General features: G+C 53.5%; 2 protein-coding genes across 5 annotated transcripts; both read left to right on the top strand.

Moving 5' to 3' along the window:
• The first annotated feature begins 175 nt into the window (after positions 1-175).
• Prmt1 (protein arginine methyltransferase 1) lies at positions 176-10,834 on the top strand. Of its 4 annotated transcripts, XM_076838671.2 has the most exons (11): positions 176-276; positions 2,499-2,552; positions 3,104-3,205; positions 4,220-4,375; positions 4,518-4,581; positions 6,458-6,600; positions 7,292-7,379; positions 7,476-7,591; positions 8,423-8,573; positions 8,935-9,056; positions 10,522-10,834. In XM_076838671.2, exons 1-11 carry the CDS (start codon positions 241-243, stop codon positions 10,603-10,605), a joined length of 1,116 nt encoding a protein of 371 aa, XP_076694786.1. In that variant the 5' UTR covers positions 176-240; the 3' UTR covers positions 10,606-10,834. The 4 variants fall into 4 exon arrangements, with proteins under 4 accessions (XP_076694786.1, XP_076694787.1, XP_076694789.1 ...); XM_076838672.2 differs by lacking the exon at positions 2,499-2,552 and having other exon boundaries at positions 179-276; XM_076838674.2 differs by lacking the exons at positions 176-276; positions 2,499-2,552 and adding an exon at positions 2,764-2,858.
• A 997-nt stretch (positions 10,835-11,831) lies between these two features.
• Positions 11,832-13,010, top strand: Adm5 (adrenomedullin 5 (putative)). Its single transcript, XM_076839342.1, is given in 4 exon segments — positions 11,832-12,118; positions 12,324-12,420; positions 12,423-12,556; positions 12,848-13,010. Coding segments are annotated over 4 exon segments (462 nt in total). The 5' UTR covers positions 11,832-12,050.
• The last annotated feature ends 243 nt before the right edge of the window (positions 13,011-13,253 follow it).

The following is a 13,253-nucleotide window of genomic DNA, read 5'->3' as shown; positions in this document are numbered from 1 at the left end:
GTCCTCTTCAGGGGGCGGGGCTGTGAACGCTGAGCTGGGTGGGCCCCTGACCTTTGATGGGCATCTTCTTCAACGAATTGCTAGGCGGCATTTTCAGATGAGCCGCCTCCATTACCAATGAGACTTTCTGGCGGGGTTGCGGTGGGCGGGCCGTGGACCCTCCGGTATAAGGCGGTCCCGGGGGAGTGAGGAGAAAGGGGGGGGTCTCGGCGGCCGGAGGAGGAGTAGTTGCGGGTGAAGATGGCGGCAGCCGAGGCCGCGAACTGCATCATGGAGGTGAGTGCCTGGAGTACCGCTGGGGGCGGGAGAATGCTTGGGGTCGGTGTTTTATGCCTCCGTTGTGGGGAAGGGGCCCTGAATCGGCGAATTGGGGCAGAAGGTCTCCAACCTTACTCAGGAGGCGCCGCATGCCCTAGATTCAGGGATATCGTTTGAGGTAGGGGGTTTCTTAGGTTTCAGGGGCTTTCAGCACCCTGCCGAACTTAGGGGATCCTTCCCCCTCCCACGTGGAGAAGGGCTGGGGGCGCTTCCGGCCGAGCCCCCACGTGGCCGCGGCGCGGTGGGTGGGGAGGGGGTGTGCCGATCCCGGTGGCCCGGCGGGCTCCACGTGCAGGACAAAGGCCCCGCCCCCGACCGGGGGAGGGGCGCCCGAGGGGGGGGCGGGAAGGAGGCTGCGACCCTCCTTCTTAAGTCCCCAGCCCTCCCCCATAGGGACCGGACTCTCACCTTGGACCAGAATTTATCTGGGGCCTTTCACGACGTAGGGAGTCTCTTGGGAAAGGCAGTGCTTCTCGACACTCCATAACCCCCTTCCTGGGTCTGGGGGCTTCTGCTGGGGCATCGGTCCATGTTTCATGTACCCTGCTGTGGGATGGAAGGAAGAAGAATTAGTCCCCCGCCCCTCCCCTTTTCTTTTCCTCGATTCTCCCCCATTCTGGTTCTCTAGGAGCTGGGGGGGGGATGGGGCATGCCCCTGTGACCTCCCTTTGGGTGGTGGTGGGGCATCTAGACAGTGGAGATCCTTCCCGATAAGTGCCTTGCACCCCCTTGTGGCCATTTCTGAGTATGTGGGAGGGACATCTTTTTCATGGGGCGTGGCCCAAAGCCCACCTTCTGTTTGGAGCCCTCTCGGATGGGCAGAGGGAGGGAAGGAATTGTGGTGGGTTATAGACTGCAGGCTTTGCCTCCTCTTGGAGACCTTTCTCTCCCTGTGGCTTTCGTGAGGGTAGGACCTCCCACTTCCAAAATCCTGTGGGGGTCCTGAGCCTGGAACCTGAAATGGTTTCCAGTGAGGTTTACTTCTTTGCAGCCCTATGGGGGAGGGTCCAGTATTGTGTTTCAAGCCGTCTTGGGCCCGGTTGTAGGTTGTATGATGGTGATATCGGTGGTATTGAGAAATGGGCCCCAGAGAGAAATCCCCTCAGCAGCCACTCTTTTTATAGGCTCCTTACTGGCTTGGGAGAATTGGAGAAGGGGCTTGGAGCTCCAAGGGTCATGACTGGTGGCTTGGCCTTTCTTGAAGTTGGTGGTCACATCCAAAAAGACATAATCTAATGGGATTTTGTCCTTCTACCCCTTACCTTGTAGCATTCTCTGGATGGGGAGGTCAGTTCTTGAGATACATGCCACATGCCAATGGGGGTAGCTCCCAGGGGTAGTCACTCTTTGCCCACCCATTCTTTGTCCCCCCCCACCCCCACTGGTCTAGAGGCCATATGGATACAGGAAATATCCAGAGACTGATTTTTAATCTTAGCCCCACACCTGACTTCAGGGCCTGGAGTGGGTGTGTGAATGAAGGAGATGGGCTTTGATTTCCCAAGGCACATTCTGGAGCCCTGTCATTTCTCATTCCCTGGGATGCTGCCTTCCTAGGAGGGGGTAATGAGTAAGGAAACAGGTTCCAGCCGGCTTACTTTAGGCCTCCTGAATCTAAGGCAGGAGCCAGAGACTGGGGTACCAGCTGTGGTGGGGGTGTCTAAGTACCACACCTCTTTTCTGGAATACTCTCAGATAAGAGACTGGTTTGCAGAGGTGGCAGGGGCCCAGCCTGCATTCCCTGCCAGACCCCTCCCTCCAGCTATTCCTGGCACCCAGGATGGGGGTGTGTGTCAGGAAGTGTCACTTAATCTGGGGGGATTAGGTGATGAGGGGGGAGTGACAGCTGGCCATGTCCATGTGCCTGGTTGTGCCAGTTCCTCTGGACTGGATGGTGGGGTACATGTTCAGCTGCCTGGCCAGAGAGGGGCAACATGGGGGTGGGCCGCCATCTCTCCAGCCACAGCTGGGATAGGAGACCCCCTTGCTTCTCCTTCCACCTCTCCCATCCCTTCCTGAAAACAGTCCTGCCTCTTAGCTTGCTCCCTCTGCTACCACTACCCATGAAGGAAAAGCAAAATTGCAGGAAACCCACTGCCCTAAAGAGCCTGGTCCCCTGGCCCGGCCCTCTCCCAGCCACTCCCAGTAGCTAATCCTTTCTCCCTGTTACTCTCTCCTAGAATTTTGTAGCCACCTTGGCTAATGGGATGAGCCTCCAGCCGCCTCTTGAAGAAGTAAATATCCTTTTGTGAGACCCTTTCCCACCTCCACATAAATATATCTTGCCACACATCTGGCCCTTCCCAGAGGTCTAACCGTGATCCCTCTTGCTTCAAACCAATTTATTCCATGCCCACAAAACACTTAGTACAAACCCCTCCAGGTGCTTCCCAGCTGGCCCCCCCAATACTGTGGCTACTTCCTTAACTCCGTTTCCAGCCCCCCTTTGCCCTTCCCTGTGTCTGCCCCAGTTCTGCCTTCCCTTCCCCTCCCCAGCTGTGGGCTGAGCTAGAAACGGGGGCAGAGAGTCTGGAGAGATGGTAGGCGTGGCTGAGGTATTGGGGTACTCCCCTGGATGGTGCTCTGGGGTGGGTCCTAGAAGTGGAAAATGGGGTTGTTAGGTTTGGGGGTTCCTGGGGAGGAAAAATGGCAGGCGGGGGCTGTAGGGTTGTCCTGGTATGACTGGGGATTCTATATTACTCTTCGGGGAAAAGCAGGGACCCAGAGGTTTAAGAGGCTGTGGTGAGCCCCGATTTGACCCATGCTCCCATCTGCCCTCTCCCAGGTTTCCTGTGGTCAGGCAGAAAGCAGTGAGAAGCCCAATGCTGAGGATATGACGTCCAAAGACTACTACTTTGACTCATACGCCCACTTTGGCATCCACGAGGTGAGTGTGGACTGCTCCTAAGGCTGATGAATCTTTACGGGGTTTTGGGGAGGGGTAGAAGTTAATTTTTCATGCATGCACACTCCCTCCCTTGGCATCCTGCCATCCCTCTACCCCTCTACTGCGCCTGCGAGGCCCACAACACGGGTCGCTTCGCCCAGCCGTTGCCTTGGAGACTGGGTTAGCCAGGCTCTCTGCAGGCCGCTTTCCAGCAGCTGAGATGGGAATGCGCATGCGTATGGAGACCTCAGCTGGAGGTCAGGGCCTTCGGGCCTCTGCCGCCCTCTAGTGACTAGCAGTGGAGCTGCGCCCCAACTGCTCCTGCCTTGCCGGTTTCTAGTCCCTTTCCTTTGAGACCAAAGTTCTCAAATACAGCTGAGATGGCATTCTAAGGAATGCCCATTCCCTTCTGCAGCCTTTTGTAAAACTTATAGTTGGGGACTAAGTGTATAGTTCAGTGGTAGAGTGCTTCCCCAGCATGTATGAGGCCCTGGGTTCCATACCCAGCACTGCAAAAAATAAGTAAAATTGTACTAAAATATACTTAACATAAAATTATTGCCTTTTAAGCATACAATTTTACTGAGGAGTTTTTATATATATATATATATATATATATATATATATATATATATATATATATACATTTATTTATTTTTTAGATGTAGCTGGACATGCAGTATCTTGATTTCATTTTTATGTGGTGCTGAGGATCAAACCCAAGGCCTCACACATGCTAGGTGAGCGCTCTACCACTGAGCCACAACCCCAGTCCCTACTGAGGAATTTTCAAAGCTTTGGATCACTGGGGCTTAGGTGACAATGCTAGAATCTGGAAGTTTTCTCCATTATGTCTGATTATACAAGTAGAGAAACAGGTGCATAGAAGGGAAATGATTTTTTCAAGAGGTCTAAGGTCTGGTCCTGTGTACTTGTCAGTGTGTTGGAGGCCAGGGCACTGTTTTCCAACTGAGGATGTGGACCTCTTAACAACTTTGTATCCCCCATCCCCAGGAGATGCTAAAGGATGAGGTACGCACCCTCACATACCGCAACTCCATGTTTCACAACCGGCATCTCTTCAAGGACAAGGTGGTCCTGGATGTGGGCTCAGGCACAGGAATCCTCTGCATGTTTGCTGCCAAAGCCGGAGCCCGAAAGGTCATTGGGGTGAGTCTTCTAGGTCACTGGGTGGGACTCGGCCTGGGGGATGGAGAGGGGGCCCATGGGAGTTCAGGGACTGGATGGAGGGGGATGGGGACCAAGGATGGGACTGGGGGGGTCTCACCCTCCCTTCTTCCTGGGCCTTCAGATCGAGTGTTCCAGTATCTCTGATTATGCTGTGAAGATCGTCAAAGCCAACAAGTTAGACCATGGTGAGCCCAGGAAGAGAATGGGTTTGTGGGGATGGAGTGGGAGATTTCAGCTTCCCCATGGCTCTCAGGAAAGAAGTGGGAGATGATGGCTGTTCCTTACCTGTGGTTTTCTTGGCTGCCAGCAGCCTGAGAATCTGTTTCAAAGTTGCAAGGTTGAGACTTCCTTCTTGAGTTTGTTATTTTTTTGGTTTTTATTTGTTTGGGGTTGGGGGATACTGAGGAACAAACCCAGAGGCAATTTACCACTGAACCACATCCTAGCCCTTTTTATATTTTTGAGACAGAGTCTAGCTAAGGTGCTGAGGCTGGCCTTGAACTAGGATTCCTCCTGCTTCAACCTCCCAAGTTGCTGAGGTTACACACATGTTCTCTTTGTCTGGCTTTAGCACTTCATTCTTAAAATTAGGGCAGAAAGTGATTTCTAAATAGAGTCATGGGGCCCACGGTGAGAAGTCTCCCTTGTGCCCCTCAGTTCTCTCTGAGTTTATTAATACTTCCTTCCAGATAACTCTAAACTTATAAGCAGATAGTCATATAAATGCTTTTGCATTTACCTGCATAGTTTTTACACAAATAGCATTTCCCACTCCAGTACTGGGAATTAAACTCAGGAATGTTTTACCACTGAGCTACACACCAGCCCTTTTTATTTATTTTGAGATAGGGTCTTGCTGAAGTTGGTCTTGAACTTCAAATCTTTCTGCCTCAGCCTTCCAAGTAACTGGGATGACAGGCACATACCACCATTCCTGGCCACAAATAGCATTTTATACAAGTCTGTTCCTTGGGGTTTTGTGTGTGTGTTTTTCCTGCTTATTGTGTAGTTTAACATATCTAAGGATTTTGAGCATTTCTTTATGACAGCTACTCTTATCCACATGTACCTCAGTTGTTGTTATTGTGGGTTTTTTTTTTTTTTTTTAATATTTATTTTTTAGGTGTAGATGGACACAACACAATACCTTTATTTTTATGTGGTGCTGAGAATCAAACCCGGGTTGCGCCCGTGCTAGGCATGTGTGCTCTACTGCTGAGCCACAATCCCAGCCCCCTCAGTTTTTTTTTTAATCAGTCTCTTATGGGCATTTAAGCCTCTCTGAACATTTTTTGCCCCTCAGCACATACTGTTATTTCACACCCAAACTAGTGTTTGTGGGAAATCAGTTTATAAAAGTAGAATTCTTGGGTTAAAATATGAGTTAGTGTGTTGGATTGACAATGCCAAATGCCTTGGCGTTCCTACCAGCAGAGACATGGGGCGGGGACATGAGAAGATGGTAGGTTTTCCAGATGTGTAGCCTTCTGGGAACTGGAGTGATGGGTTGTTTTGTTTTGTTTGTTTTTGTAGTATTGCAGATTGAACCCAGGGTTGGCACATGCTAGGCAAGCATTCTGCCATGAGCTACATTACAGCTCTTGGGTTTTTTTTGGGGGGGTGGGGGGTTAAGAGACTATTGTAATGCACCTATTAGTGCCTATCACTCAGCTTGTAAGTATTCTTCCATTTAAGGCAAGTCCCCAATGATTCCTTACCTGATACCCAGGCCATATAAAATTTTTATTCCTGCCTCAAAAATGTCCAGAGTGAGTGTTTGGGTTGTAACTCAGTGGTAGAGTATTTATTTAGCATGTGCAAGGGCCTGGATTCAGCAATGCAAAATAAAAGAACAAAAAAATTCAGAGTAAAATATGAATTTGAATATAGTTGAGATGCTGTGGTTCTGCTAAAGTTTTTGAAGATTTCCCAAGCTAGCCCCCAGCCCTTTGTCTTGAAGGCAGGGGCTGCCCCAGTGGGGTCCCAGGCTCTAGACCTCTGGGGGGAGGGGCATGGGCTGGCCTCCCTGGAGTTCATTGTGGTCACCTCTTTACCCTGCAGTGGTAACCATCATCAAGGGGAAGGTGGAAGAGGTGGAGTTGCCTGTGGAAAAGGTGGACATCATCATTAGCGAGTGGATGGGCTATTGCCTCTTCTACGAGTCCATGCTCAACACTGTGCTCTACGCCCGTGACAAGTGGCTGGTGAGGCCCAGGTGGGGCGGGGAGATGCAGGCCCTACAGGATGGTGTCCAGGGAGAAAATCCAAACCACGCAAGTCTTTCCAATAGAGGATTGCATACAAGGGTTGATTGCATATGTGTTGGAAAGCACAAAATAGGTGTGACAATGACAGGGAGGAAAGAGCATCAGGACCAAAGTTAGTACTCAGAAGAAACCATAGCAGGGCAAAGGAATAGGGTGATCCCAGGCAAAGCAGGAGAAGAGACTAAAGGAAGATTGGGAGGGAGCCCTATGAATCTGGGGAGAAGAGCTTTCTGGGCAGAGGGAACAGCCGCTGCAAAGGTCCTGGGGCAAGAGTTTGCTCGACATGTAGAACAGATGGCAGAGAGCAGAAGAAGGTGAGATTGGAGGAGAGGGGTGGGAGGGTGGTACGTATCTTACAGAGCCTTTTTGGGTCCCCATGAGAGTTTGCTTTTCCTCTTGGAGGGTCTGGGAGGGTTCTGAGGATCACTTGGGTGCTCTGGGCACCTTCTTATGACCCTGTCGGAATAACCTCAGGATGAGGGTGGCAGTGAGGGCAACTGAGGAGTTCGGGTGGGAGGTGACAGGCTCAGAGCAGGGTGGGAGCACAGGGTGGGCGGAGACACTAAAAGAGGAGGGTCTGGGGCAATGCACAGCCCCCACTCTTCATGCTTACTTCACCCCTCTGCAGGCTCCTGATGGTCTCATCTTCCCAGACCGGGCCACATTATATGTGACAGCCATCGAGGACCGACAGTACAAAGACTACAAGATCCACTGTGAGCTCGGGGCCAAGGAGCTGGTGGGGTGGGTCGGGTGAGGCCTAGGGCCTGGGCTTCCGCACGCTCACCCTTTTTCCCCACCTGCCTCCCCAGGGTGGGAGAACGTGTACGGCTTTGACATGTCCTGCATCAAAGATGTGGCCATCAAGGAGCCCCTAGTGGATGTGGTGGACCCTAAGCAGCTGGTCACCAATGCCTGCCTCATAAAGGTAGGGGGGTGTCTCCCAGCATTGAAACCAAAGAAGGGGCCATCACCTGGCCATTAGCCTGGGATCTCTGAGCCTGTCTGACCTGTCCATCAAGGTGGTGCTAGAGGCTCAGAGAAGCCACTTCATCTGTTAAAAATTTTTGAGCCCTGCTCTGTGAGCCAGGCAGATGCCGGGGGCCTCAAACAGCACTGCACTGCGGGCCGTCCCTCCCTAGGCAGCTAGAACACAGCACATGGGGAACACAGGAAGCTCAGGGCCATGAGTGAGCTGAGACCACACAGTGAACTAGAGAGGAAATACCAGGATTGCACTGGACATGATTCAGGCAGAGCCAGTGGCAGGAGGAACTGACGTAGACTAGGAGGATGCTTATTAAAGGATCAAGGCAGGGACTCCACCAGCCAGCCCCTGAGAACAATGGGACTCTCAGAGTGTCCTAAGCAGGGGTTTGATGTGATTAGATGGTCACTGTCTTCAAAGGGTTGTATTGGCCGTGGCAGAGTGAGGGCAAAAGCAGTGGGCCAGTAAGGAGGCTGCCACAGCTGAAGGGTGGCGGCATCTGGGCAGGTGGTGTCAAGGGGATGTGTGGGTTATGGGCAGAGTTGGAGTCTGGATGTGGAAGAGAAAGGGGCGAGGAATCTGACAGATGCTCCAAGTTTTGTGTTTGGCTGCTGGACTGGATGGTGGGGAACAGGAACAGGCAGGATGAGCAATGAATGCTCGGAGACCAGAGTCTACCTAGGAAGACCAGTGGGGGCTAAAAGGATCCCAAGGCGCGGCCCCAGGGGCACAGCGCTGAGCAGGCTGGAGCTCACAGGGCCTATCACACAGGAGGTGGACATCTACACCGTGAAGGTGGAAGACCTGACCTTCACCTCCCCCTTCTGCCTGCAAGTGAAGCGGAACGACTATGTGCACGCCCTGGTGGCCTACTTCAACATCGAGTTCACCCGCTGCCACAAGAGGACCGGCTTCTCCACTAGTGAGAGCCCATGGTGGCGGGGGCAGGCGGGTGGTCCCCAGCCAGCCTTGAGGTTTATGTTGATAGAAGTGTGCAGAGGGAATCCTTAGCCCCCATTCCAATGCTGGCTCTGCCACCCAGTGGCCATGTGGCTTAGGAGTGACCTGGGTGCTGTGTCCCCCTTTCCTTATCCACAAAATACAGACAACAGTCCCTGTATCCAAGGTTTGGTGGGGATAAAGTGGTTCCTGGCCAGTGCTGACCAGTCAGCATGCAATTTTCTGTCATGGGGTGCGTGTTCAAGCAGAGGCCAAGGCTCCAGGATGGGAACAGGCAGCAGGCCAAGGCTGGCCACATGTGGCTGACCCACCTCCACCCCCAGGCCCTGAGTCCCCGTATACGCACTGGAAGCAGACGGTGTTCTACATGGAGGACTACCTTACGGTGAAGACGGGAGAGGAGATCTTCGGCACCATTGGCATGAGGCCCAATGCCAAGAACAATGTGAGGCTTGTGGGAGCTGCTGGGGGCGGGTCCCTATGCCCCTGAGCCCATCTCTATAAAGCCAGGTCCTGGTGACCGAGTCTTGATCAGGTTGAGGCCCCCGTTCTTGAAAAGGGAGACATTGATATTGTACACCCCAGATGGAGGTGGACTCTGTCAAGCTGGGTGTGTGGTCAAGGTGGCCTGAGGTAGAGCTGCCAGGGCTTGCTGTCCAGTAGTCACCATTGGGGTGTGGGGTACAAGAGAGAAGATTTGGGGTTTTTCTTTCTCCCTTTCTCCTTCTGAGCATATGGCAAGATGGAGCCATCAACTGAGACTTGGGGCTGGGGACAGGTGTAGGGCACCATTGGGAGGCGCAGCATGGACTTTCTGAAGCTGGAAGATGCCAAGTGGGTGGGAGGATGAAGGTTCTAGAACATGGAGATGGAAGAGTGGTCAGGGCTATGGTGCATGAGGCTGGGAGCTCCTATGGTAGTGACAGTGATCTGGGAGCAGTCCAAGGTCACACCACTTTGTAAGTCAATAATGTAAAGCAGCCGTGCTCCCTGGGGAGGTTAGGTGCTGCCCTTCATCCTCCAGAAGATGCATGTCACCGTGTGAAGACAATTTTGGTTGTCTCTAGAGAAGTGCTACTGGCATCTCATGGGTAGAGACCAGGGATGTAGCTGAGAATCCCATAGTATTTGGGACAGTCCTCAGAACAAATCTGACCCTAAATTGCAGTGGTGCCCAGATGGAGAACCAAGATTAAAGTGATGGATACCAAAGAGAAGAGTCATTTGGACCATTGGTGACTTTGTCCCAGCCTTGCTAGACATGCCAGCTGGGGATGGGTGGGGCCTTCCAGGAAGCTTGGGGAAAGGGAAAGTGGTGGCAGTGGTTGGGACCATCAGGTTTTCTGGAGGGCCTGGTGCAATGGTGGATGCCTGTAATCCCAGCCTCTCTGGAGGCTGAGGCAGGAGGATCATGAGTTCAAAGCCAGCCTCAGCAATTTATGGAGGCCCTAAGCAGTAAGACCCTGTCTTTAAATAAAATATACAGAAGAGCTGGGGATGTGGCTCAATGGTTAAGTGCCTCTGGGTTCCAAAGAAAAAAAAGTTTAGCTGGAGGATGGGGGCTTAAATTCTCCTTATTAAAAAGGAAAAAATAACTTGCTGATGGGATTGGATGGGTGGGGGAAAGTGTGATTCAGGTGACCAGCAGTTTCTAAGCTCTGGCAGATTTGACTGGGAACTTTGTGGGCTTGGAGGTATCATGTGGAGCTGTCACTTGAGTTGGGACACATGTTGGAGTTGGGACTCAGTTGGAGTCACCTGCACGGAAGTGGGCTAAAAGGATCCCATAGGGAGGCTACACAAGACAGCTTGCTCTGAGGACTGGGGACAGGAATGTGTCAGGTTGGCATCCTGCACCTCATAGGTGGGCTCTACCTGCCCTGCCCCTCACAGCCTCCCTCTCCCCACAGCGTGACCTGGACTTCACCATTGACCTGGACTTCAAAGGCCAGCTGTGTGAGCTGTCCTGCTCCACCGACTACCGGATGCGCTGAGGCGACACTCGGCTTTCTCCTGCCCTCGCCGGGCCGGCCCTGCACAGGCCCAGGGGCTGCGGCGTTCTTAGGCGGTTTTGGGGTCCCCTTCTCTCCCTCCCTCCTGCAGAAGGGGGTTTTAGGGGCCTGGGCTGGGGGGATGGGGAGGGCACATCGTGACTGTGTTTTTTCATAACTTATGTTTTTATATGGTTGCATTTACGCCAATAAATCCTCAGCTGGGACCTGGTTTGGTGTCCTGGGCAGAGTGGGTTGGGGTTCTCTTCACAGGTGCTGAGGTGGCAGCCTGAGCAGCTGAGAGGACGGAGAGTTGATGCCTGGGACTCTGCCCCCATCCTCTTGTCTCTAGGCTAGAAGCTCCTGTCTCTTGGGCTTTCTGCCCTCCAGAGTTCTAGGGTCTGTGTCCCAACTCTTCTCTGTTGTCTCTTGGGGCTGGCACTGGGCAGGGCTTCTGCTCTAGTTTTGCTGGGCTGAGGGTGGGGTTGGATTCCCAGCACAGCTGGGTCCTTAGGCTTCCCAGAACCCTGCCCCACCCTCTCAGCACCACATTGTCACTCGGCAGTTTTTTCCTGTCCAGGACCCTCCAAGGCCAGGCCAGGCAGGGTTGACTGGAAACAAGTGGACCCAGCCTTCTCCACCTGGGTAAACTGAGTCAAGAGGGCGGGGGTGGGGTTCCTAGGCAGGGGATGTGCCCCTTCTTCCTTCACCAACTCTGCTTGGAGCTTGGGTTTGGGGAGTTGCTCTCCACCGATGTCGCTGGCAGGAACTTCCTTCTCATAGCTCCCCACTTTGCCTCACTGTGGTCGTGGACTCGACACCAGCCCTTCCACTGCATGTCATTCAGAGTAGCTCTCCCCACCCCTGCTGTCCACCCCACCTGTATGGCCAGGGCATTTTAACAATTTCTACCGCCCTGGCTACACGTGCTTAGGTGCAGCAGTTGCCCCAGACCTGCAGATATGGCCCCTTACACCTTAGTCCTTTTCCCGGGTTATGCCAGGGCCAGACGCCCCTTTTCCACTTGTCGCACGTTGCTTGTCTTCTGCTCTGCAATTCCGCCCAGATTCTAGGATCCTTGCGCTGCGTGCGTTAGGCAGCTCCTTGAAGGTGATGAGAAGGAAGTCGATTCCCACCCGCCTCCTTTTTCCGGGAATTGCGTGCCGTGCCGCTGTCACTATTTGCAGGTGTCAGCTGCCCGCCCCACTTTCCTGACGTATTAAGGGGGTCTAAGGGGCGTAGCATGGCTCTGCACACTCAGGGGTCAGGGTGGAGTCCTGCCCCTCTAGCGCGGAGTGCCACTTGGCTTTAATCTTCTCTAGGAAGTGGGGACCCCGCCCTGATTCACACTCTGCAGTGGGCGCTCAGGGTTTATCCAGGAAGGGGCCTCCACGGTACCCTGCCGCTTAATCCACAGTTTACCAGACTTTGACCTGCTCCCCACCACGATGACCGTCCACATCCTCATGCTGTTGCTCCTCACCTCTGCTCTAGGGGACTTGGCCTCCGCAGGCAGGTGAGAAAGGCCGTAGCGGCCCGGACCGGGAGGGAAGGAGGCCACGAGGGGTGTGCGCCCTTTTCCAGTCGGCTTTCCTCTTCCGCGGGCTGGGTGGGCGATCTGTAAGCACGCCCCGCTTACTCTCGGAGTTGTGGGTGCCCCTCTGCACACCATTTCCGAAGTGGGTTCTGCTTGAGCCCGCTCTTCTACGCTCCCTCCCCAGGCGGCTCTGGCACCTGGTACCCCACCACCGCGGCCGCCTCTGCTCCCTGGGCACATGTCAGACGCACCGCCTGCCGGAGATTATATACTGGCTGCGCTCTGCCTCCACCAAGGAGTCCTCTGGGAAGGCTGGCCGCAAGCCCCAGGACCCCCATAGCTATGGGCGCCGCCGGCGCGAGGCAGGAGCCCTGCTTCATCCCCAGGACCCAGGCCGTCAGCAAGGGGGCCAGGACAGTACCCAGCTTACGGGGTGACCTCAGCACTTCTCTGCTCCTGCCCTGGCTTCAGTGTGTCCGCCTGTGTAGGAAGGCTACTATCCCCAAGTTTCTTCTCTCCTTGGGATCATCTTCCCCAGCCTCTCTCCAGACTGCGACTGAGCTGTACCCAGAACCAGCCTGGGCAGAACACTAATGTCCAGAGATTAATAAACCAATGAGTTTCATGTTTGTCTTTGCTTGTCTGTGCCCATTTTATCCTCTCAATCTGGACCGGGTTTCTAATACTCTATGTTCCTTTTCCCTAAAGGAAGTCCCTCATACTGTGTAACTTGAATCCAATCCGCTGTAGTGCCTTCTTTGTGCCAAATCAACCCATACATCTCTTCGTGGTTGTGTGGGTAGTTTTGGTGGACGCACCCGACCCCAAGCATCTCCTCCCTCTTATCACGCTGTACCCAGAGGTGGGTTGAAAGTTCTAAGCCAAGCCCCGTCTTCGAAGAGAAAGCAAAGTAAAACTCCTAGTCCATAGGACCAAGTTTAAGAACCCCAGGCTCCGAGCAAAAAAGCCGAATAAAGAAGGCCAAACTGTGGCGAATCAGGCTCGGCAGAAGGAAATTGAGGCCTGGGTACCCAACGGAGGAAGGGGATTGGACCTTATTTTTTGAAGGGGGCGGAGATAGAACGCGGAGGGAGTGGAACGGGGCGGGGATCCG

The sequence above is a fragment of the Callospermophilus lateralis genome, chromosome 18 (genome assembly GCF_048772815.1).
Source record: "Callospermophilus lateralis isolate mCalLat2 chromosome 18, mCalLat2.hap1, whole genome shotgun sequence".
NCBI lineage: Eukaryota > Metazoa > Chordata > Mammalia > Rodentia > Sciuridae > Callospermophilus > Callospermophilus lateralis.
This window is presented reverse-complemented; position numbering and strand designations above follow the sequence as displayed.